At 34.9% G+C, this 27,158-nt stretch overlaps 1 protein-coding gene across 1 annotated transcript in view; it reads left to right on the top strand.

Annotated features, from left to right (window-relative positions):
* The first annotated feature begins 1,423 nt into the window (after positions 1–1,423).
* Positions 1,424–27,158, top strand: part of LOC140050044 (uncharacterized) — a 44,867-nt gene continuing 19,132 nt past the window's right edge. The window contains exons 1-5 of the mRNA XM_072095057.1: positions 1,424–1,787; positions 12,843–12,986; positions 18,021–18,134; positions 24,450–24,608; positions 25,971–26,107. Of these exons, the coding sequence (XP_071951158.1) occupies positions 12,864–12,986; positions 18,021–18,134; positions 24,450–24,608; positions 25,971–26,107 (533 nt within the window). The 5' untranslated portion in view covers positions 1,424–1,787; positions 12,843–12,863. The remainder of the gene's footprint in view (positions 1,788–12,842; positions 12,987–18,020; positions 18,135–24,449; positions 24,609–25,970; positions 26,108–27,158) is intronic.

The following is a 27,158-nucleotide window of genomic DNA, read 5'->3' as shown; positions in this document are numbered from 1 at the left end:
CAGAGTAATATATCATGTTGTTGGTAGCAGTGACAGTGTGATGTTAATAATCAGTGCACATTGATTGCATTGTGAGGAAATAATGGATAGATGACGACATAGAATGCGTACGCAGCGCCAAAAGTAGGTCTCTCTCTTCGACTCAACGGATGAATGGTGACATAACTAATGTCTCATGTGATAAAATGCAGCACCACACAGTCGATCTAACGCTGCATGATCCGATCCAATATATTGTTATCTTAGCTTTTGAAAGAGAAACGCCAAACTCATCTTGTCAAATAAAAACAACACAACAAAATATTGGTTTGTCAATTCTGGCTTTATAAACTGTTTATTTTGTCGAAATAAATTAACATACGTTATGCATTCCTGTAAAGATCTGTCTACACTATCAAACTTTATGTGACAAAAAAAATGTGATGTGCCCATAATGGACATGTTGACGTCATATCATTTACAAATTTGGACACATCTACCTTTTTTTTTGTCAAACTAGTTTGATAGAAATCGAAGTAAAAATGTAGGGCCTATTGTTCCCCCTAAACATGAAAACGAAATATATATGAATAAAAAAAAGTTTGGCCATATTTTAGTTCAATAAATAAAGTTATTCAATTGTGAAAAAAAACGAAACAAAAATATATGATTTCACCCCATCGAAGGAAACAATAATTTATTAAAAGTCTTAAAAGATTTCACTTATAAAAAGAAACATAATTTGTTATTATTATTAATTTTTTATTATGGGGTTTAAAGATGTATTGTCCCCCTGAAAAAATAATTATTGAACCTTTTTTGTTGTTGAATATGCCATTTTAATGTCCTATAATTCTTATACACACTCGGCCTACACAAAAATTATATCGAAAAAAAATTATTATTATTATTATTATTAAAGCAAAAAAAATAGTCAAATTGGCTGCCAGCCAATAGATTTTTGATTGAATTTAATCATTTATTTTGTCATTTTATAAGTGAAAACATTATTTTTTCCACTACAAAAGTAATTAACTTTAACAAAACTACAAAATAACCTATTCAATGTCTGATTTAATTAATCTTTATTTTTCATGTTTTTTGGGGGACAATACATCTTTAATATTAGCTAAATAAATTATGTTTCGGTCCATTTTTTGTTACTTAATAATAACATTGAATAATAAAAAAAAAATCAGGGACACCATTATATTCATTGATTCATTTCTTTATTTCGGATATTACATCCATATGCAAAGCTTACAACAAAAACAAGAAGAGAAACAATTACTAATATTTCAGTTGTGTCACTCAGTTTTTATACTACTGCGCCATCCCACTTTTGCGTTCCATAGTATTTTATGATTCATCAACGAGTGTAGAGGATGATTTGTAATTAAGCCACTGCAGCCAAGAATAGTTGATCACTTGTGTCGATGAATTCAACGACGATTGTGTTTGTGTATCTTTCAATCGTAGCCTTCTTTGTGTCCACCGATTGACTGCTTGTTTTAAAACCTGACGACTCGTTTGTGGGGTGACAGACGGTGCTTGGACGTCGCGGGATAGACACCAGATAAGTCAGAAATTGCCCTAACTTGTCGTCAATTTGGGTACAAGGAATTTAGGAGCAGCAGCAATAACACATTCTTCATTGGAAAACGGCAAAGTGAACATCATAATTATTTAGAAGTTGTAACATCATAAGGAGAGAGAACATTTACATTTATCGAACAGGAAACTAGAAGTAGGAAGCGGGAACGTCAAATCCAAAGGCAGAACATTCCTGGAGTTAGCGGCTTTTCTCGGTAAGTTTGGAATCATTGCTAATCTCAATCTTTAGAAATTATATCTGAAATTTTAATTTCTAGTGATCATTATTATTAACATGCCATTTTATGAACATCGACGGAATGTTATCGATGAATGTAAAGTCGATGTTCAGTCATTTTGATCGTCAATAAAAATGAACGTATCTTAATTAAATTGTGTTAGGCTATATCCCGTGAGTTTGTCGGGGACCCCTATCGAAACAAGCTCTAGAGCTATAGGGTTATCCTCTTGCTATCATCCTGTCATTTGTATATGTGTTGTAATTTTGTATTTTGATGAATGAGCAACAAATAAACAACAAATAGTAGGCCTACACACCGTACCGTTTGCCTATAATTTTTAGGTATTTAAATGTTTGTCTTTTGATTTTTATTTCAAAAAATTTAAACATTTTTTACAATTTACATGCCCCTGGTGTTAGGCGTGTGCATGCTTTACCACATGGATGTACCGGTAACCAAACTGAACCGCTTGTCGCGTGGCACCTGGCTTAGCTGTCAAATTAAGAATTAACAGTAATGATGTGTACGGCCTGAACTAATGATTCGTTATTTATTTACTTTTGATGATGAAGCTTATTATCAGGTTGTAGAATGATCGCTGTTATTAGAGTAGTTTTCGATAATTCAAAGGCAGTGCCCAACAGTGCTGATCAAAAAACGTTACCATTGCTCCGTATGTTCGACACGTGTGACACACGTCTATCACAACAATATATATATATATATTACAGTAGTTTTACTTTCGGTCGGTTCGTTTTTTGTTGATGAGTAGATGACGATGATGGTGATGATGATGATGAAAAAGATGATGATTTGTTCGTTTATTGGAACTTAATGTATAATGTTGTCACTTTACACCTAACATTCTATTACGTATTTAAGTATGCCTAGTAGACAGGTATACAGAATATGTAAGATATATATAGGCCATGGACATAGGCCTAATAACAGAATAAGGCCACAGCCAGGGTTTAGAATTCAAAAAGAACCCCTCCCCATCTTCTTTTTTCCGACTGACTTATAGGTCTACCCTTTTCAAAACACAGACCAACAATTTATTGGACAATCTTTCCTAGCCAGCAATTCTATCTTCTAAATCTATCTGATTCAGTTGTCTCGATTGCTAAAAAAATGGAAACTCCAGCATGTTTCGACATATTTATTTGAAACGTGCGCCGTCGCTAGTGGAAACTTAAATAGTACGAAGCAATGCACTGTAAAGCCTTGTCTACACTATCAAACTTTATGTGTCAAAACAGTTTGATGTGCCCAAATATGGTAGATTTTTTTCTACAGCGCCATAAGCAATGAATGTTGGAATGGCGCTATATAAATTGAACGATTGATTGATTGATTGATAGAACTATGCTTACATATGGTAGTGATATGACATCATCATGTCCATATATGGGCACATCACATTTTTTGACACATAAAGTTTGATAGTGTAGACAAAGCTTCATTAGGCCTAACGTGTTTGTTTTCTACGAAGAGAAATATTGTTAGAACCTTCCGAATTTGTACTGTGACGTCGTAACTGTGAAATCTGTGAAAACTGTTTGTTTTGTTTGTTTATTACTTATTAATATAAATTATAGAATTACACTCCTAACTTTATATGAATCAAGGTAAATGTCAAGTAACGTGTGCAGAGATAACAAAATCTAGAAAACTAAGATATCTTAATTCTTAGTTTTCTAGATCTTAGTTTTCTAGACTCTCAACAAAATATTTTTTTTATTTAAAAAAAAGAAAGAAGTTTTAACATTTCGCAAATCATCACCTCCGATAGCAAAAATTGACTGCAAATATATTTTATTACAAGAAATAGGCCTATATCGAACTCATAATTTGACTTTGTCCGGCGGCATAATCAAACCGATATAGTACATGATACAGTCATTTCAGTAATATAGAGGTATAACATCAGATACTCCATTTCCGTTTCAATCCACTTTTGTTCAAAAGCCTTTAGGACACAACTATTGAGCGCTGTGCATTATAGTATGACCCGATAAATAACTACAGTGATATAATACATGATGCAGTCATTTCTTCAACCATGGATGTATAAAATAAGATACCTCCATGTTTCAACAATCCACTTTGGTTTAAAAGCCTTTAGGACACAACATTTGAGCTCTGTGCATTATAGTATGATTTGAGAAAACATGCCATTTGTGCGTTGGCAAACATTAATTATGAATTCTGAATGTCGGTGCGGAATTCCATAATATATCATTTATTACATTATTGTTCTCCAGACTCACGTAAACTTCATATTTTAAATAGCATCGCAATATTATAATGTGCACTTTTGAGACACCTGTGCATAATTTCGAGATTTTTACATTTTATCAACGTGTGATATAAAGAAACTGAATATTTTTTTAGGCATAAAAATAATATCCTCCAAGTCTGTACTGTTTCTGCATAATGTCATTATAATTAGGAGAATTCTGTAATACAGTGTCACATAATATGTATCACATGTATCGGCGGTATTATGTCACACACAGGTTTATGACATATGGATACAGGCGTCAAATGATACGTATATGGCACTGTATAATGTCTACCGTATGATATTGACAAATTATAGATATACCGAGAATCGGTTATACTTATGGACCTAATCTAGTCTATGTAGGCCATCTGGAAAGAAAGTTTTTTTTTAAATAACTAACGTTTTTGTATTGAAAAACAATTATTATTATTTATTTTAAAAAAAAAACTATTACGGTCGATGTCGAACGACAGGTAGATAAATATGTGCTTTTTCAACTTAAATTTTAATGTAATGTGGAAAAGATAAACGCAATAAGTATTTCAGCTGTATTTTTAACTCAATTTGTATTTTGTGTGCCCTCTTTTAACTTTTTATATGACATCTTGTTCTCAGTTTTATGTGATTTTATTATTTTTTACTGTTTTTAGACAATTTTAATGTGTGTACTTTCAGCCAAAGTTTCAAGCCATTCATGAGTTTGACAATAAAGTTTATTGAATTGAATTATATAAACAAAAGAAGACATTTTTGAAAACTACATTACGATATTATCATTGTTTTTTTATTGTTTTTATCATGACGTCATTCGATTCGAATATGTCATTTTCATCAAAATGGATAAACTGTTTTCTGAAAAATGTAAATTATCTTTCGCCGTTTGTTATCAAGGCCTTTGAACTTCCATAAATATTAAAACACGTTTTTTAATTACAAAATGTTTAGAGCTTACAATAATTGGTTGTAAATAGTGCTGAGAATGACTAGAATGTGTGGTATTTAAACTGACAAGGTGGTTTGAGATCACGACCATCTGCTCGTATAGATTTCCAATAGATTGACACATTTTCAATTTAACTAATGTTAACATAAACAAAGAATGTGGATCTGTCAATGTAAATTAATGTTTTCACATTTTAAAAAACTTATCGGAACATAACTAATAAGTCCAGATAGTTTAACAAATTTGTGTGGAAAAGTTTGACATGTGAATTCTACATTTTATGTCAGTTATCCGAAGTTACGTCGTATCAATCGAATTTTTCTTGAAGACCGTACACTAACAACAGGATGCTGAGCTCCGGAGACCTGTGTTAGACTTGCCCCAAGTCTGTATTTCAATTTCCTTTTTTATGTTAATCTACCAGACGGCGTTTCGATTTTTGTCCAAAAATACGATCTCGGTGTATTCTACATATGAAACGCCATATGTGCCAAAATATTGTTTTTTATTAATTTCGGACCAGAACCGATCAGTTCCACGCCTCTTAACAGACACCGCGCGCCGCGGAGAAAATGTACATTGTACTGTTGGTATTTGTCGCAGATATAAGATCAAGGACTGTTACGAGTTCCTATCTTGGCAAAACGAGCGCAGTGTTCTGTTGTTATATATTTGGTAGGCCTACACCTAAAATAGTTCTAACAAGGTTCTGATTAAATACAAATGATAAGATAGCATGAATCCAGGGTTTTCACCTGGACCTAGATCGCGACCTAAATGGCAACTTGACAAAATGTTCAAACCTGAAACTCAAACGCATGCACAAACATGAGAGTATCGTCCTAGTCCTGTCCTGTTGTTATATTGACTTGGTACACCTTAAATAATTCTAACAAGGTTCCGATTAAATACAAATGCATTGATAGCATGAATCCGGGGTTGTCATCTGGACCTAACATCATGGACCAGACAACTTGAAAACATTTTCAAACCCGAAACTCAACGTATGCACAGGCATGACAATGGTCCTAGTCCGTATAGGTCATCGCAAATAACGATTAGAGTAGTAGACCAAAGTGTTTATAACGAAGAAAGGATGTAGCATTAAACAGAATGTACAGCGTGGCTGTCAAACGAAGAAAGGAGGTAGCATTTAACAGCATAGCACAGGCTTCAGTTTTTCCAATCACACCTTGTTGAGTTTACACACGTGACTGAACAACCATGACATGTATGTAGCTGAAAATGTGCTAAAAAAAACACATTTATGTTATCAAAGTTAGCTAATGAAAGAGAACCGCGTTTATTTCAACATGCATGACTTAAGTTTCGACACTAAACACTTTTCCACATTCATATTTAAATCGATTCTCAAATATTTTTAAAATGTATTATGAAAAAATTTAACGTTGTTTATTAGAAACTGTCAGCTTCAAAATTAATGCTTATCTGACAAGCATTTGTGAGTCGCGAGACTTTTGTGTTACATCTTGGAAAAACAATTGAATTATAATGGTAATTAATTTACTTTATTCGAAAACTGACATGTCGGATTGCAACACCTACCTAAGAAAAAGAAACATAGGAGTGATCACATATCGCTATTAAGCTCTGTCTACAATACCAAACTAGTTTGACAAAAAAAATTTGATGTGCCTAAATATAGTAGTGATATACTCAAATATGTAGTAATGACATCATCATGTCCATATGTGGGCACATAAAGTTTTGATAGTGCATTAGACAGAGCTTTAGACCTATTCAAGGGTATGTGATATTATCATGATTCGATCGTACGTCGTGCGTGTGCGCAATTTATGTAGACTCTCATAATAGGTTACAGCTTGAAAAAACCATTGAATTATGGTAATTAATTTACTTTATTCGAAAACGCACGTGTCAGATTACAACAAAGTTATCATAAAAAAGCATATATCCCTAGATATAGGAGATGTATTAAATAGTCGCCACATCAGTGAGTTTGATCCCTGTATTGACAGTGGCAATGTAAATAATGTAGAATGACAGATGAGATGCGAAATCAAATTTGTGTCGTGGAATTACATCATACAGGAAAACGAAATGAGAATTCTTCTGTACATGTTGGTGTCGTTTGTATTACAGAAAAGACTTATCACAAGTCTCTAGGTAGGCATATTGTTTCATTCCAGCGGACATTTTGATTTTAATCCTTCAGCTCAAGTTATATACTATGCCGTCCACCAGTAATCTCAATACAACGATTAAAATGTAACGATATTTCAAGTTAAATTCATATCGGGTTGAGTGGCCGAGTGGTTAAGGCAGGAGCGCAGCAAACCATAGTTATACAATACAATCGGCACAGGTTCAAAGTACTCCTCGACCATTGTTCTGATGACAGAAAGTCTTCTCGAATAAGGACACATCTGGCCCGTTCGCACTTTAAAGAATCCAGAGAAAGAACAACTTTCGGAAAAGTAGAAGGTTACCCCGTACTGGTCGATTCAGCCTCTTATCTTATCTGTCATTGTGGACGGACGGGCGCCGTATGTTTGCAGCACTCGACACGAAGGGACCCTTAGGGGAATCGAACGCTGTGGTTTGTGTCGTCCACACCATGCGCAATTCTGTAGGCTGCAAGTCGCAGGTTATTCTCTCCCCCCCCCCCCCTCTCCCCCACATTTACATTTTATCTAAAACAACGATGGTCTGTTAAAGGTGCATACAACTCACCGATCCACCAACAATGTGAACAAGGGGCACTTGGTTTGATATACGTTCATATTGTATAACGTTATCATTTCTAAAATTAATTATTCCATGAAAGAGTAAGAATATTAAGTCAACTCGAGCCAATAGACTAACGTATTAGATGTTTATTTATAGAAGGTAATTAATGGAATGAATCATTGGTGGTTTAGGTTAATTAAAACACTTCATGTTCTATTGATGCCCCGGCCCCCACCTCCACCTCTCACGCACCCACCTGATCATCCCTTCAAAATCCTAGATCCACCACCAATTGTGAAGTTGATACGTTACAAATAGCTATAGAAAAATGGAGCTGTTCAGTGAATTTTAGTGACTTACAGTTTCTTTGGCTATAGTTGTTGATGGATTTCAACGACTACTTTGGCATAAGTAGGACTAGTGGTTAAGATGAGATGCCTTTTGAAAGATTGATTACTGACTTCTTAAGTAGCAAAGTAGGCCTACTTACTTGACATAAATACAGTACATGTTGGTTAGAACAACAATTGAGGCACATGTGCTCTATTTTCACAACTGAATCATGACACTAAAAAGGAGTAAATTCATTAGAACAATTGAATTTTCAATTTATGTCCGAATTAGCAATAATTATTATAGACGTAGGCCTATATTAAGCCGTTTCGTCTATTCTCATAAATGCAAAGCACCCGACTCTGCAGGTGTCATTAGGTAGACCTTAACTGACTAGTGACAGTCATCTAAAAACGAACTTTTGTATTATTAAATACTTTTAATACATAATGACAGCTTCATATATTTTGGCACATATGGCGTTTCATACGTATAATACATGAGATCGTATTTTCGGACAAAAATCTAAAAGCCCCGAAAGGGGCAAGTCTACATAATCGGGTGAAAGTAACGAAAAGAAGTTAAATTCATTCTTACTTTATTTTGCATTACCGATAGTGCGCATACGCTGATCCACCTGATCAACAGTGATGAACAATTGGTACACGTTTACAATGTAGGCTATTTTATACTATTATTCATTACGCGGCGTAATTATATGTCATTCATTGTCTGGACATGGTTAATTTTATTAGTTAGAATTAGTTTTAATTACTCTATTTAATCGAATGGTCTTTAATTGAAACCGATTAAGCGTATTGCATTATCGGTTATATGTATAACGTCTGGACACAAGATGAATAGAACGATGAAGAATATAACCAGCATAGCGACCAGAGAGTTTGATGTGCCCATACATGGTAGTGATATGCTAAAATATGGTATTGATATGACACCATCATGTCCTTATATGGGCACATCACATTTTTTGACACATAAAGTTTGATAGTGTAGACGACTAAACCCAATAGCCTAAACCAAACATCGAAGACAAATTCGACTGAGCAGTCTAAAGCTCTGTCTGACAACAAAATGTTATGTGCCCATACATGGACATGATGATGTCATATCACTACCATATTTGAGCATATCACTACCAACTTTCGTCAAAGTATTTTGATGGTGTAGACAGAGCTTAACACAATGTTTGCATTCTGTATGCACAATCTATTACAAATGTAAGTATTTCTAGCAATTCAAACAAACGAACCGTGTCCTTCATTCGATTTTGTCTAAAAGCCTCAGTTTAACATGTATAATTACTAGCTGTGTGTAGCTATATGACAATTAATGTATCCCTGTAAGCAATATGAGGTACATCTGTACGCTTCATTTACGTATCATTTACATTGTATTTACCATTTAAATATGAGAATCAAGGTTAAGGCTTGTGTCTGCACAATCTAATGTTAATGTTTTTCTATTTATTTTGATCACTTACGGCTTGACATTCAACGTTGGCTCACTCATGTTTTGTTAAATACATTTTCTTGAATTCATCTCAGGTAGCCTTAAATGGTTTATGTACTATGATGAATATAAATTCAATAATATTACCAAGGGCAAATACTAAAATAATGCAAATAATGACTCTTGAGAATTAAACTACAAAAGCTGTTCAAATTTAAGCTAGGAAATTTCAAGCTTTATGAAAACACTTTATCAGGGCTAAATAACGTGCAAGTAATTTTATTATTAGCGGTATTGAAGATTATCCATCGCTTGTAATTGGTAAAATACTTTGCGCGTGCGTTCTCCCCTTTCCCATATAGACGCAGCGTGCATAGCAAGTGAGTTGACCAATCACAAGCGGTCGTCGGCACTTTGGATGATCCACCATCGCGCGCATTACTTGCGGCGCGCTTATAAGTCCGTGCATTGCGTCCTAGCAAAGAACTTATAACACAAGAATCTCCTGTTCGTCCGAAGCGCGTAACAATTTCGAAAGGCATTGTGGGATAGAATAGAGCTATGGGTGGCGCCATTGTGAGCCATGGAGTAGGGCGCCCGCATCAAATTAGAAAGTCAAAATCATAGAGGGGATCTGCTAATACTCTAGGGGGTAGAGTAATTGACTTCCTAGTTTGGAGGGGGCGCTGCTCCATGCTGTGAAATGGCGTCGCTCAGTTTGACCTTTTAACCCTGTACTTCCGATACTGTGTTTTGAATGCAAATTGAAGAACAGGAGATTCTTGTGTTATAAGTTCTTTGGTCCTAGTGGGAACCAAACTTTCACGCGAATCGAAAGTTTCAGCTTATACGCATGCGTAGAGAGAGATATGGAAGATGGAAACATGAATACGCATGCGTATAAGTTGACGCTTTCGATTCGCGCAAACAAATTCGCCAAGTGGAAAATCGGCTTTAAGTTCCACGAAACCGTTTCAATTTGGGCAGTGTGAATCCAATATAACTTTAAATTGACTGTTTCTAATTTACAGGAAGTGTACCCACCTCTGCACTAATTGCACCGTGTCTATCATTGTTAATATTAAATGTAAAGTGTTTTAATATTTTGCCGGAAGTCCCACAATTCTTCAATGTACATGACGTATTTGCATAACGCACGATACACAAACATGTATGTTATTTCAAAGCGTATACTTGTGAAGTAGAGAAATAGAAAATAATAATATGAATTTCAAATGATTGGGTTGGGAGGTATGCTCGTGGATGTTAATCTCAAATTTCTCATCTCAGCAGTATTTTGTTATTACAGTATTATTCTTCTTCCCGAAAGCACATCAATGCTTCTATTCACAACCACTTCTTACATATGCCCCAGGTTGATTATGAAGAATATTGCAATTTTAATGTAATGCAACGTCAGGCTATGTAATATAAAATAGTACATAATGATATTTTTGCACTAATCTGCTGCATGCCTGTATAGCTACTATTGGAGATGATTATTTGGGGGTTGGGGTGTATGGGTGTAAGCAGGCTTCATATATCGAACAATGATCCTAAAAAGTGTTTGCATTTTCTCACACAAAATATCTGATGTAATTAATAATAATTTTCTCTTGTAATAAATAAGCCAACTCTTAATAATGATAGTTTTGGTTTTAGAGCCAATAATCAATATTATATACATTCGATTATTATCAATCCACCTTACTACTTGAATGCACAATATATGCTTAATATCATATTTCAAATAATACAAAATTACTTGGTTTTCCATTAAAATGTATATAAAAGCCAAAAGTGTATAAATTGAATCTGTACGTAGCTTGTTTCAAGAATCAATATAAATTTATTATGAGAGATTGTTAATAATAAGAAATGATTTTGAATATTATTTAAAATGACAGATGGTTCATATTAATAATAAAAACGCAGTAAACCTCAGTTCACACATAACTTGAAGCCAAACAATAGAATGTATAATGATTTACAGCGTTAAGCTGCTTTCACACGGAAGACGGATTTATCTTGTTAATTAATGGAAAACCAAATTTAACGGCGCAGTCTTCCAATCCGCCAAACGGATGTGAATGTACCTCAATGAGAGCTTGTGTGTTATCATACATATTTTTGCCTATTTAGATCCCTCAATTCGAACGTAGGCCTATTGCACATTAGGATTAAGTGATAGGTTAGGTGAAGAAATTGCGTGGACAACACTATAGAAATATCTAAAAAGATAGTGATTGATGGATGAACTCGTACACTGGCTGCGCTCAACGCAATCATGTTTAATCGCTAATCCAAGTAAACACTTACTATAGTCCGGGGCATACCCGAACTTATATGACCAGATTTCTCCATAACTTCCTATATGCCATTGTGACAGCCAGTTCCTCTCTCTACATACCAGTAGGCCTATCCATCTATATCAATGTATGTGAGTGCTGGTCTTCCATTTTTTGCAAGCCCCATCAGAACATCTGCAATGATTTCTTCTTTATTGCAAATGTCAGTCTTCTTCGTATTGTTTCTTGTTGGTATGGCCAAAGTGCCATAGTACTTCGTTACTGATTCTTGATTGCCATTTTATTCCTATAGTAGTAGTAGTAACTGCTATCAATTGCTTTATCAAGTTCCTTTGTAATGATCCAACTTTCTGATCCATATAGAAATACTGATTCAACATTACTCTTGAAGAGCCATAGTTTAAGTAAACACACTGTGCTTATTTGGTGCAGTAAAATAAAATAAATAAATTATTATTATCCTTTCTGTTGTTATTGTTGCTTTTTTTTAAATATATTTAAAGTATAAAAAAACGAGAACGAACTTGCATTATATAATACCTATAAACCGGTATGTAGTACGGTATGTATGGAAATCGTATCCTTCAATCAGTTCTATAAATTTACTAACATTAAATGCAAAAGATCAATAACAGGTTTAAAGAAAAGTAGTTGTATTACAACAGTCGTTTACAATTACTGTGAGAAATAGATAGTTAAGTATAACAATGTCAGAAACAGGGAGTTCAGAGTAGGGAGGTAGGCGTTTATTCAAAGGGAGAGAGGCGTTTATTCAAAAAGGTGGTGGGGGTGGTTTTGGTCGTTTATTCGAATACGGTAATCCATGCCGATCAACATGCAGATTGTATTCAAGCGCATGCGCACAACGATATCGTAGATGATGATAAGTCACGCAAGCTTATTTATAATCGTATTGAGTTTGAGAGAGCACAGTAGGAAAAAGGGTTATTAAAACGTGCGTTTGCGTTTTACAGATTTGCTTTGTGAATAAGACGATGGAAAAAAATGGCGAAGCAAATAATATGTTCAGATGGAAAGAAAATCCCGCCACGCTACTTCCGTACACACCACCAGAATGGGCGGCACATTTAAACGGTTCTCCAACCGTACGGATAAAGGTAATGGCTTTCTTTTTATCAGGGAAGATTAATAAATGTATTTTTTTTCCTTTGGTTGTATCTTCAAACTTGATATATTCAGAGTAGAAAACTCTGCCTGTCTGGTAGCATGCTAAAGCTTTATGGTTGACGAGGGAAAGGTAACAGTAGGCCTAGAGAAGATGTGGATTGAAAAGGGTTATGTTGTGGGGGAAGTGTGTTCACTCTGCTCAAGAACTCGCTACTCTAGTCTAGTTTGCTCAATTTGTTTAGGCATATTGTCAATAGCGATTTGTCAATTTACCGATGGTGACACAAGACTTACATAGCTAGTTTCAAAACAATTTCATTTTGTTAATAATAATGAAACAATGACAACACACTTTTATGTAATGCTAATATCCGACTCCACAAAACAAGTTCATTGACTTATGCAAATTTAGTCGAGTCTGACGAGTTTTTCGAATTAAGCCAATGAGCTTTGCATAGACAAATTTTCAAGGCAGACTAATTTCAAAGGCAGACAGATAACCGACTTGCATTATGAATAAATAAACAGAATACATAAACAATATTGACAAAGTATGTGTTGAAAACTGAGATAAATGCATTTGTGCTCATATTATGTACTAACATGTGTCTGTATTTCATCGATTGAAAATCAAATTATACGGCATTGTTCGCGCAAATTGACTGTAATTTAAAGAAAACAATGAATGTAAAGTAAACACATTACCATGTCCAGACAAATAAGTACGGTTCACAAAAAGTAGTACTACATTAATTAACATTTAGCACATAATTGCGCTACCTGTCTATTTGCGCTTATTTCGTCACTGACGCGATACCAAGAGGACGCAAAAGAGTTGACCAACGACTAGCGTTGCACACTGATCGTCAAATGGAAGTTTCATGTTGCGCAAAGCTTGAAAAAGTTAAAGCAACTCAACCCTCCTTGAGCTCCGAATTCATCATTCATCGCATTTAAGTTAAAAATCGACTGACACCTACACGTCACATTCTATTTGATGTTCACACTGAAATCGTTTGTCGCATCAAAATAACTGTTCAATATGACGCGTGTCGCCTCGCGTGTAAATTCAGTGTGCGCCGCCCTACATTGGGCTTACGTCTTTGTTGTGCGTCCTAGAGAGAACCAAGCTATATATGAACGAAGGTGTACGAATACGAGCAGACTACAGAAAGTCTGGTGTGAAAAATATGGGGAGTTAATGACACTGAGGTAGGTCTACAAGAGAGTTACCATACGAGGTACACTGGCATTGGATGTTTCGGATCATTCAGCGTGAATCTGTTCTATTCACGATTAACTTTGTGCGTGTGAACCAAGCTGCTCTCGTAATTTTATTATATTTTTAAAATACGATTTTCCAGAATATAGCCCAACAAAGTTAAGAAGCTTATTTCCATTTTGTTTGATTTCTGAATATTAATATTATTATGAAGGAAAAAACAATCCGTCACTATTTGTTTAGAATAAATAGGTCTATAAATTGCTTCTGGCTTTGATATTAGCATATCTATTAACGTAATCTAATCAAGTACGATATTCTTAATGCTTTGAATAAAACACTGTTGATGTAACAACAGATTCTTAGAACACTGCTTTACTTTACTAATTCATAACAATATATAAATCAATAATTAAAACATGCGTCAAAGTCATAATGTAACGACACAAGATTACGATGCCCATGAGGAATAATAGATGTGGGACAAACAAACAAAAATATAGAAATGCGACAATAGGCCTATAAACAGACACGTAAACAGCAGATGATTTAATTGATTTTATATTTAATACCTCCACGAACAGCCCTTCAAGTTGCGCGCAACCATGCCTAGGCCGCCTAAAGGCGTATGCATAATATTAATTATAATAATATGCAGTAAAGAGAAGATTAAAAATCTAATAATTTCAAATCCAAGTCCTTAACAGACAACTGTCTGCCACGTTGATTTATTCAAAGAGTAAAACAAATATTGAGTCACAATTAGATTCTTGGAGATGGCATGGTTTTAGATCCTGTCTGATACCACCACAAACAACAGCAGTCGTCAACAGCCGAATACGGGTAACAAGTGAACATACGACAAAACAAATGAAATCAGAGTTACCCTAATCTCAGTGCTAGCTGTAAATCCACATAACACTGATACAAATATTGGAACTTTGCTCATCATGTATGCTTCCTACTACTTCAATGAAACTGTCATATGTTTGCAAACGACTGCAAAGTGTAAGGTTAAGTATTAGAATTCCGTGACGGTTCCGCGTATTGCGAGTTTCGAATGCTGGCGCCAAATTTCTCCGAGAAAAGCGAGCCAGTTAATAAAGATATACGTGCGTAGAAGCCACCTCGTCTGGTAACTATGCTCTCTCTGCTTTAGGTTAATTTTAATCCGCCCTTGTGATTAGACAGTCTGTAGGCCTACACATAGAACGTGTTTTACTTTGCGCTGATGTAGAGCGTCCTGTATTAGTAGCATGAACTTAATACGATTCCAAAATGTCCTTCGTTACAATCATGCGAATGTCTGTGGCAATAAATATTAAATATTGAAATATCTGGAATAGGGGGTTTTACGCACACCGTAAACACGCGGCGTAGATAATTGGTGCGGCTTTGAACGCACGTCGAACGTCACCAAATCTGGGACTGGACAATGCCAATGACAATGATTGATTGATTGATTGAATTGAAATTTATATTTCTTTATCGACCCTTTTCAGAGTATGAAAGAACATTCTTTCAAACTTATACAAAGAAAATAAATAAACTCTTCCAGACATAATTTATATATCGAAAAGCAACATCTAGTGTTACTAACTGTTATAGCTTCGCGCGCATGCTATCCCCTCCACACCGTCGGGGCTTTTGGCCCCTCCGTCGGGCAAATCTTGCGATCGGGATTGTCCTCTATACAAGACCGTATATACGAACTCCTATCGGTGCTCCGAATGTGTGGATTTTCTCTTCTTTTTCATAGAAAATAAAAAATCTGTACCAATCATGTAAATCGATCGAATGAGTATTGTCGGTATTGCTGACATGACCTAAATCATTAATAATAATAATAATAATACCACATTTATATAGCGCCCTTTTCATGAATAAGGCTGAAGTAGGCCTAGGCCCATAATGTCGAAACCCACACACACACACCCTTGTTTATAGCATTAGTCGTTCTAATGCCTAGCTTTCTCAACGTTAATAAAATAGGCCTAACCATAACTTGCAAATGGATTTGCTCTGAAAATGATATTCATTCATTGTCAAATTTACATTAATATATGATAGTAATTGGTTAAGTAAACATTGTATCTTGAAATTGGATAAGGGGTAATTGAATAAAATCGACATCTTTAATCAAATAATTCGGATTAATTCAATTTATGGCTCTAATGCTAAACACTGGGAGTGTGCGTCAATTATAATCTGTCTTCCGTAAATACAAAACGAACATATTGTATCGACAAACCGCCTATTGGTTGGTATTTAAACATAGCGGAGAATCATACACGCATGGTGACGAGGTATTCATTGTTCGAACAGCCTGTCATCGAGCGTTATAGGTAGTATATGGTGACAGTAATAGCATTGGAACCCGTTTGATTTCGTTAAACGTATATTTAAACGCTGACTTTATTTAAGTGTAGGCTCTGAAATACCATGACATTGCCTACAAGTAAATGTATGCCTAATCGAGAAAAAAAATGCTGTAACTAAAAATCGATTGATTAATCGTTATCGTATGTTTCGTAATTTCCTTCCTTTAAAACTAAATCGGACGCAACGCAACGACGTATAGGCAGGACGTCAGTTGATCAATAACAACCGAAAATTCGGATGATAGATCATCTTATAGCAGAACAGAACGAAAATAGAAAACTCAGATCTTGAAATCCGAGTTCTAGAAAACTCAGGTATATCTGAGATCTGTGTTTCCTAGATCTTGAAATCTGAGTTCTAGAAAACTTAGGTATATCTGAGATCTGTGTTTCCTAGATCTTGAAATCTGTGTTCTAGAAAACTCAAGTATATCTGAGATTTGTGTTTCCTAAATCTTGGAAATCCGAATTCTAGAAAACTCAGGTATATCTGAGATCTGTTTCGTAGATCTTAAAATCTGAGTTCTAGAAAACTCAGGTATATCAGAGAGCTGTGTTACCTAGATCTTGAAATCTGAGTTCTAGAAAACTCATGTATATCTGAGATCTGTGTTTCCTAGATCTTGAAATCTGAGTTCTAAAAAACTTAGGTATATCTGAGTGTTTTCATCCGATGTACTAGCATGTGTATGACTTCAGGTATCATAACAGTTATTGAACTACGGCAATGGGATCAAGTTTCCTTTAACAGAGCAGCCTCATTGTCATAATCCTTACACGCATTATTAACACTAATGTTCTCATTCATTTAATATCGACATTGTTACGATGAACGATGATGTACCATGAGGAAAAGAAAATACTATTTTATTGAATAAATATATCAACGGATGACACAAATCGATCAATAATTAAGAAATAATGACAAAAGATTACACAGCGATATTATTAGAATAAATATGGCACGCCGAGGTAATGAGATGGTTTGGTATAATTAATAATCGTTAATATTATTACTGAGAACTAAATGATAATGATGACGAAGATGTTGATAAAATTGAGAGCGGGAGAGGATACTTTATGTTCAGATGATGGCAAGGATAGTGATAGTGATAGTGACGCTGGGATTAAATGACAAAGATTATGAACGATGCTGAGATTACAAGGATGGTGATGATGTTGATGTTGAAAAAAATAATAGTTACACTGGTAAAGATGACGGATGATGATTATAATGATAATGATGATGATGATGATAATGATGATGATGATGTTGATCAAACGACGAGAAGAGTGACAATGATAAACGACGACGATAATGATAATGATGATATGAGCAACAAGGGCTCGAAATACAGTTATGTTTATATTTATTTTGATGAGAAAAATCATAACATATGAATTTCAATTTTTTTTTATAGCTATTTCAACCAATGACGCCAATACATTTGTGGAAAATCCCAGGCATACCGGAGGACGTTGAATTGTACATAAAACGTGATGATATGACGGGGGCAGCAATGACTGGTAACAAGGTTAGACGTGTCATATTATGGGCTTAGCGCCCCAGCATTTTAATATAATCAGCTGGCGACGTTCAAATGAGGCTTGTCATTAATATTGCTAAACCATCATTTTCTAAACGGTATTCGACGCACGTACGACGTTCTTGGCTTACAGAATATTTAGGGCTAGCTCGCAGAAGCTGGAGCGGTATATATTGCCAATACATTCATATTAAACATAGAAAGGTTCCTACATGGTACGCGTTGTCAGTTCCATCCGTAAAGCTTGGTTCCCACTATAACGCAACGCAAGGACGTAGACGCAACGCAAGCGAGTTGACCAAGCACACGCGACTGTTCGAATAATCCATCGCTTGAGATTGGTCAAATCACTTTGCGTTGCGTTACGTCCTTGCGTTACGCTCTAGTGGGAACCAAGCTTAAATAGTAATGCGCATGTCGGCACTAAAGTGACACCCTATAAACTCTAACCCTGAAATATGAAAGTTGTTTAGGCTCCTGTCTGTTCAAAAACAAATACAAGACTTCTTCTACATCATCATGTTGATGCATCACCTTTCACGTACCACAAGACGCATTAGGATCCAGTTTGTCTATTTGCCCGACAGCCATATTTTTAAATGTCCGTTTGATTTAATATCAAATGAATAACGTAGATGAAAAATATCCTATAATAATAATAACGATGGATTATTCAATGTAGCGGATTTCGCCTTCAGTGAAAGAAATTTGTATTCGTAATTACACAGGGTTAAATTATTGATAATCACTTATAAATAAATATGATTATATGTATGGTTAAGTAATTGCTTATTATAACGACAGCAAGCAGCCATGGCATTCACCATCTTTAATTTCGTATATTTTTTTTCATATGAATTATCCTTTGTTAGAGTACAGCCACCTTTATTTAAGCCCGTAGCCAGGAGGTTTGAATAGGGTTCGAATGAACCCTATTTGTCCTGAAGTTCCCCTTTTCAAAAGTAGGCCTAGAGACCAGTCGCGAAAGTGCCTGCTCTGGACAATTTGGCTAATTCTTTCAGGCATATTTTTGGCTAGGCCTAAAACAATATTTTCTTCAGCTATCCCCTAGAGTCCATGATTGCTTACCCTGGCATATCTATTTCTGGTGAAAAAAGACATCCTACCTAATGGAAAAATTCTCGCTACTTCATTTATTACTTACCAATTCCATTTATTGCGTTGTTTATAATAAGTATGTAGCCCTTATGCAAGTTTATTTTAAAGTGGTTTTTAATTGGAGAGGGAAAATGTTCAGTTGGGCCCATAACCAAATTGTGGTCTTTGGTCTCTAATGAGAGGTAGTCTTTAATTGGAGAAAGCAGCTAATGATAATAGGCGGTATCCGGGCCTGTGGTCTTTAAATGGAGAGATTCGTTGCCGTTGCTTAGCTTTGAGGTCTATATGTGTTTACAATCAGTCAAATAGTAGACACTATTATAATTTAATAACAAATTAATACACCCTTCTGGGCATCACCATTTAAGATGATTTAATACATTTTGCATTTATAATTATCTTGTCCTCAAATCGTTTGCATCACATTGGGACAACGTTACATCGATGAATTTAAATGTGTTGTTATTTCGCCGCCGTGCATGTTCGAAAAAAATTGTAAGCCTAAACGTTACTATTGTTAACTTCTTCCATTTAGGAGAAAACTTCAACATAAATAAATTATGTTTGATTTCGCTTCTGTTTGTGAGAATTTTGAGTTGCCGCGCGGTTGTTTTCTGATTAAACCAGTTCACAACTTGTAATACGTCAAAAAAAAAAACCAACTAAACTTTACGTTTTGCTGCCGTAATTCTATGATATGGCCATATATATTGCAGGAAACACACTAAATCAAAACAAAATAAACTATATACGGTAAAATATAGGGAAATAAAGTCGCTATCTGTAGGACATAAGTTTAATTTCGAATTTATATTGGTTCCCAAGCAGCACAAATGCATTGCTATTAGGTAAAAACGTACATTGAACATTGATTACAAACTTTTTTTCCCATTCCAATATTTCGTGGTCTTTTAACATTACCAATCCGTTTCCCGCGTTATTCATGATCGATCGTTTGGCCATAACGTTCTGCAAGTTAAACAGACACAAAGTCGTATTTTCAACAGATTCATTTGAAAGATAATCAGTTTAATTGATATTGGTTTAGCTACTAAACAGTTAAGACTCTTAATAGTAGGAGGTAGCGTCTACTTAATTCTCATTACGCCTACTGTATGTAATCTGTTCAATCAAATTGAGTCGTAGTTTCATTGGACGCATCTTGCCAATTAAAGGCACACGAATGCATAAGGCTAAATAATTGGTGGACAGGTCACCCGCTGACCGATGCCTAATGAAGCGAGCTTTTGTTTCTGGACTCAGGACCAAGGGGTCGCGCGCTTTTCTCTTTGACAGCTAAAATGACATTATGAACTACATTATATATTTTTGACAGACTGTTACTAAACGTACGTTAGTGCTCTTCCCGTATCCCCTGGTAGCCGAAGGAGACGGACATGTATACAAAATATAAATCTACGCATGCGCGTACGTATAATACACTGAGGTAGGCCGTATACCGTTCTTCCGTCGGTTTACCGTTCTTCGGTCGGTTTACCGTTGTACAGTCGGTTTACCGTTCTTTGGCCGGTTTACCATTGTTTGGTCGGTTTACCGTTGTTTGATCGGTTTACCGTTGTTTGGTCGGTTTACCGTTCTTCGGTCGGTTTACCGTTCTTTGGTCGGTTTACCGATCGTCTATCGTCCGAAACGATATCAACCGCTATTGGCACAAACCATTTAATTCAACGCGTTTCTGAAATGTAACAAATATTGTTAATAGTAGGTGGGCACTTGACGGTCATGTCACCTGCTGTCGGTCGATGCCTACGAATCTCACTCTGTTCAACCATTAACTTATCGCATCGTAATACACTATATCGTGAATTAACAATAATATTTCAGTAATTTGATAGGAGCGCAACGTATGTGATTATAAACGGGTTTTCTCGACATTTATAAATTATTGACTGGACGATTATATTACATTTTGAGCACACTTCACGTCAAAACACATTCTTGAATTATGAATACATTACGCATTTATAAATAATAACTGTATATGATATAAACATATATAACACTTATTTTACGTATCATACGAGAGTGATATACTTGTATATACATATATATATATTATCTTATCTTATATGGTTAGTGATTGACCACCCAGTATATTATCGTTTGAGCACACTTGAATATGAATACCGGTAAATTACGCATTTATAAATATTACAGTTACTTATTTTACTTATCAGACGTAGGCTAAAGTGTTATATAAGTATAATCATTACAATTTACCTAATTGCGTTCCATCTCTATGGTGTAATCATCGGACGATACAATAGTATTACCGTGATTGCATGTATAACTTCAGACCACATACGTAATTCAATTTACTTAATGATGAGAATTGACCAAATATACATAATGAATAAATAATTATATAAACAATAATTACTGAAATACTATTCATGTCCTAGCAGTTTCCATCTAATTAGTGCGTTCATTGTGACCTCTCTGCGACCTGGGTGAAGTTTGTCTAAAACATATATCGTACGGTACGATAGTCTAGGGTTCAAGAAAGTTGAGAATCTAACGAAGAGAAATTAAAAGGGGAACGTCTAACCGAATGGCTAACAAAGAGTTGTCTCCATCTTAAGCAGCACAATTTTGGTCTGATTTCTGGTTAAAATCCGTCAAAGTAACAACGTGCGTTGTAACAACTTGCGTTGTTACTTTGACAACTTTGCTACATGTAGCTAGTCGTTGCTTAGTAAAACTCGCGCTGCGTTTTAGTCCATAAGACCAAAACAACAGGATACTGAGCTCCGAAGATCAAGGGGTTAGTTGTGGCTGCGACACGATCAGTTCCACGCCTCCTAAACAGACACTGTGCGCCGCATATAATATTAGGCTACGGTACTGTTGTCGAGGAGGACTGTTACGAGTTCCTATCTTGGCAAGGCGACTTAGAATGCCTTGATACAACCAAAAAAATCGTACATTACCAAGTAAGAGTGCCTACAAAAACAACAATTGAGTGGTCACTAATTGGAGGAAAAACTTTACTCTGTTTAAAAAAATACATGAAAAATCGAATACCTGTAATATTAAATCCATCAACATTTGTTTAAAAAAACATGTTGGCGCTCATCATAGTTTAGAACAAATTAATTATATCGCAATATTTTCTTTTTTTTAAATTCATATTATAGGATTTTAACAATGTCCCTAGTTTAAACAAAATTATTCAGAATGTTTTTACATAATTTAGAAAATAATTTATATGGAAAGAGATACCTGTCTCCAGCAATATATTTATTATCAGACTGTGATTTTAATAGCTTTGCAAGTAAAAATTACCTGGAGTATAATTATTAAAGAATATCGTTTCACTTATGAAATTATGCTGCGAAATGTGAAATTCCCACTGGTCTTATGTGTTGAAATTAACAGTTTGTAACGTTTTAAATGTCTTTATCAACTCTATTCATCCGTCACGTGACTCCAGTCCATCGCTTTTCCTTTCTAATCGTTTCTGTTACTTCTGAACATCGATATAATTCTGAGATAATGTAAAATTATATAGATAAACACACCAAATACTTAGATCGTATTTTAATTTGTTACTATGACACGACTTGTATGAAGTTGACTTACTTCCACATAAAAGTACTATAAAGGTTGTGTAAGTCATACCATGATGTGGGTATAATTTCCGGTGTAGTGATGTACCCTTTTCCATGATATTATTGACGACATTGAATATTAACATGAAACATGAATACATTTAAAAAAAAATACAATAGACCGTATTTTAAGAGGAAACCTCGAGACTCAATAAGGTACTGTCCCCCTGTAAGTTTACAAAATTCGCTTCACCACAGGCCCAACCACGCGGGGCGTGTGGCACAAATACTTGGAATTGTTTCTCTCCCACCCCACTTTATTTCAAGGATGGATCCGTCCTTTTCTTTTATTTGGTGTACCTTGCATATCCGTTTCACAGGGAATTGTCCTTTTAAAAGGTTGTCCTCAAATATGGGTGTCTCCAGAGGAGAGTTTCTAATCACAAGCTTACCAAATTTGGAAAATCTACCACGAAACTATTCACAATAATATGTTCAAACAATTTAATGTACCCGGCCGCCGTTGTTTTAACTCTGCCAAACGCTTTAATTTGACCACTCGCTGTGATGTGAACATTTACATACAACATTGGGTATCCCAAGTCTATATTAAATTAAAGTGTGTAGAAGGTTGAATGCTCTCAGTTTGTTTTGAAATCTGTCATAACACATTAAAATGTTATATGATTCTGTCACGATTATGCAAACGTTAGCCAATATTTAGTACAGAAAAAATGATGATATACGCATGCTCAATTATTATTCGCGTTGTACCGTGCCGTAGGCATATCGGACCTATTATTAATACGACAATATATATATATATATATATATATATATATATATATATATATTATTATTATTATCCGATCTTCATGATTATTAGTGCATGATTAGATTGTCGAATGAAAACGATTCTCAGTGTACAATCCCCAAATAACCACCACATTTCTGCAGTATCATAGCCAATGTGTATCACATGCGGTGCCTGTATCAGAGGAAGCGTTTAATTAAGGGAGTGTTTGATCTATGGTAGGCGTTACATGTGAAACACATAATATGCTGTATGACGGAAATTGCCTACTAACTTAGATGCAGTAATTCGTTAAACACACAGAAATATCGATGATAATTTGACGCGAGTATGCAATCAAATTTGTAGGCCCAATTACTACTCCGTATAGTATAGTAACTTCACACATTGTGACAATCAGTCAAACATACGATGTGCTCTCTTTTATTGAAAAGGTGTTAAAGCAACAAAATGAAGAACAGCATTAAAATAGGATTTAGACCAAACACATCAATATCAATTAAGATTTATATTAAGAAAAAAAATGGGAAAAATTAAAAATTAAGAGTATAAAAGGATTTACTTTGTTGGTGGAAGTTGCTGATAATAACTTAGACTAGCCCGGTACTACCACAATGGTAACATTGTACACATTTTTAAAAGAATTAACGTGAAATATACACGTATTAAAGAAATTAATAGTGGTGGAAACAGTTACGCAATGAACTTTTTTGGCCAGTAGCAAGCAGGTTATACCCCGTGTGTCTAATTGATTTAGATAATGATTATTTTAATCAACTTTTAATCAAAATATCATAGGTTAGAAAATTGGAGTTTCTATTGGCAGAAGCTGTGGAAATGAAATGTAATGCCGTGATTACATGTGGTGCTGTCCTATCCAATCATTGCAGAACTACTGCTGTGGCTGCTGGGATACTGGGCTTGGAGGCGCATCTTCTCTTGCGTTCCAAAATGAAGGTAAGTCTATTAGAAATATAGAAAAGGTTATATATCTTCGAACATTTAGTTATTTTGTCTGAATTTTAAACGATTTTGGAATCTAAATAAATTGTGTTGAAATCGCCCTTGTTTTTGTCAATCGATCATTTTGGACAGTTGTAGGCCTGAATAATATTAAAATATTAAATTCTAGTCCCAAATTGTTACTTTAAAAAGGTGTTGCCAGAGTGCTATTTTTAGACGTCTTCTTTTTTTAAATAAAGGTATTTAATCTTTAGGCTAAGTTGTAGATTGGAATTCTGTCCACTCAGGCATCCTAAATCTTCTATTTTCTGCTGTTACTATTTAAAAGTATGCTTACATATGTCTGACTAATCAAAACTAGGACGTCTTTGCTCCTGTAATTAGCAATTATAGTTCTTATTAATATTTTCTCATGAAGTTCAGCATGTTATGTCTCCCTTTCAAATTTCCCGGAAACAAAATTGAAGTTGATTGTAGGCTACAAAGTTCAAAGTTCATACGCTCGTACGCGTTTCGTTCTATATAATTCTGCTTGCATGTATAATGATATTTGGAGAAGAAATCATATTTGTAACTTCAAAAAGCGATTATAAAAAGTGACACCTGGCCCTTTAATGACAGGCAGTTTAACGAGTGTATTTTATTTTCTAAAAATACTACTTACAGTTGATCATACCTGCTGACATTTAGTCAATTTACGGAATTAAACTACTTATTTTGAATAAGTAACTATTCAATTTTATAGCCACGGTTGTTTCTTGAGATATTTCAGACGAAGTCTTTCCATTAAGCATAGCATTACATAAATTTGTTTCGTTTAGTATATCCGATAACGTGAAGCACGTACGTTTACGATTTAATTTATAGTTTAGATTTTGTATATCTTCTACCAACTTTTAATTCTTATTAGTAGAGGGACAAAACTGTCTCTATAATGTTTGAGTCTTGTTTTTTGCTATGTAGGCTTACGCTGCCCATTCACTCGTTGTTTTTTGGCTGCGCACAACAATTTTGCGGTGTGGTATGGTGATACAAATTTGTTTTCCAATTCTCTATCATTATTAGGCCTATGTATATCCCACGTATTAGTACCGGCAATGAATAAATATCTATCTAAAAACAGTTTCTATAAGGATTGAACGACATTACGCTTATATGTAACCTAAGTCTAAAGTATTTAGTTTTTACTCCTCTTTGTAATTGACTAACTTCCGATTTTGTTTTTATTGTGGGGGTGGTGGGGGAGTTTATGAAAAGTATTTACTAATAGGGCCTACCAAGGCAATCCAACCCCATTGTCATCTACCCAGCATAAAACTATTCAGTATTTTAATTCAGATTTGTTTTTCTTTGTAGAATCCCGAAGACATCGTACCAAGAGGAAACGTCTTGCTCAACCGATTAGTTGGAGCCCAGCAATATCTCATCCCGAATGAGGCTAACTTGGACACCGAGATCGTCCCAAGAATGCAGATACTAGCGAAGCAGCTAAGGTACGGTCTAAGCCAAACATGGTGTAAATCAATAATATACTGACAAAATATTTTCTTCAAAAATATATATCTATAGATAGTCCTAATAAATATTTTCTATTTTGTGTCTGTTTTTCTGTCAGTTCAAATAACAATCTCGTTTTTAAGAGTTGATTTTTAGACATGAACAACGAAGAATATGAATTTTGTCTGTTGTATTTCATTTAAATAGTAACGTCGTATAGGAAGCGTGTGTCTGTAGACGTATTCTGATTTAAATTATTTTAACAATTTATATATGTAATTGGATATACTTGATTTAACAGAAGAATTATGTCTTGACAATATCCGACAAATTCGTTGCAATACCAAAGTAACAGTATTCTATTAATCGAATTAGTGACTTTATAACGCAGTAATAATAATAATTCCAACGTAAAACATGCTCCTTAGATATGTTCGATTTGAGATAACAGTGATGGGTGTTTTTGTTGTCTAGTTTGTAATCTGTATGTGTTTGTCGCTCAGTTGTATCTGTCATTGTTATTCATAGCTTACCATAAATGTACATTAAAACTCGACATCGATAACAATACAGCGTTTAGCAAATTTATCAACAAAAAAAAAAAAAAAACTTTTAAAAATTAGATTATAATGAATTGTGTATTTTAAAATACAACAATTACATTCGAAATAAATAAGGCATCACTGGTGTTTCTGGCCTATCTTATCTCTACATTCTGCATAAACAGTCTGCGCATGCTTACAACATGGACCTGTACATTTTATAGGTCCAAGCTTACAACATGAAACTATCGCTACCACAAAATCAATGCATGCCAAACATGCGTATAGTGATGATACGGCGTATTGGAATCGGATCTACTAAGCACAGTGAGAGGGGTAATGGGTTAAACTGCCATATTGTTTGTATCCTCAGCCAATACGAGACTCGTCCTTCGGATGGGACGTAAGCCCGCTGTACTTCTAGCTGTAGTGGGTCTATAGAGGGCCTCCAACTCCAAACATCATGAGGAAAATTATAATATACATTTACATATTGTTATATTGC

Source organism: Antedon mediterranea, chromosome 5, assembly GCF_964355755.1.
Source record: "Antedon mediterranea chromosome 5, ecAntMedi1.1, whole genome shotgun sequence".
Classification (NCBI taxonomy): domain Eukaryota; kingdom Metazoa; phylum Echinodermata; class Crinoidea; order Comatulida; family Antedonidae; genus Antedon; species Antedon mediterranea.
Note: the sequence above shows the minus strand (reverse complement) of the source record. Positions and strands in the feature narration are given on the sequence as shown.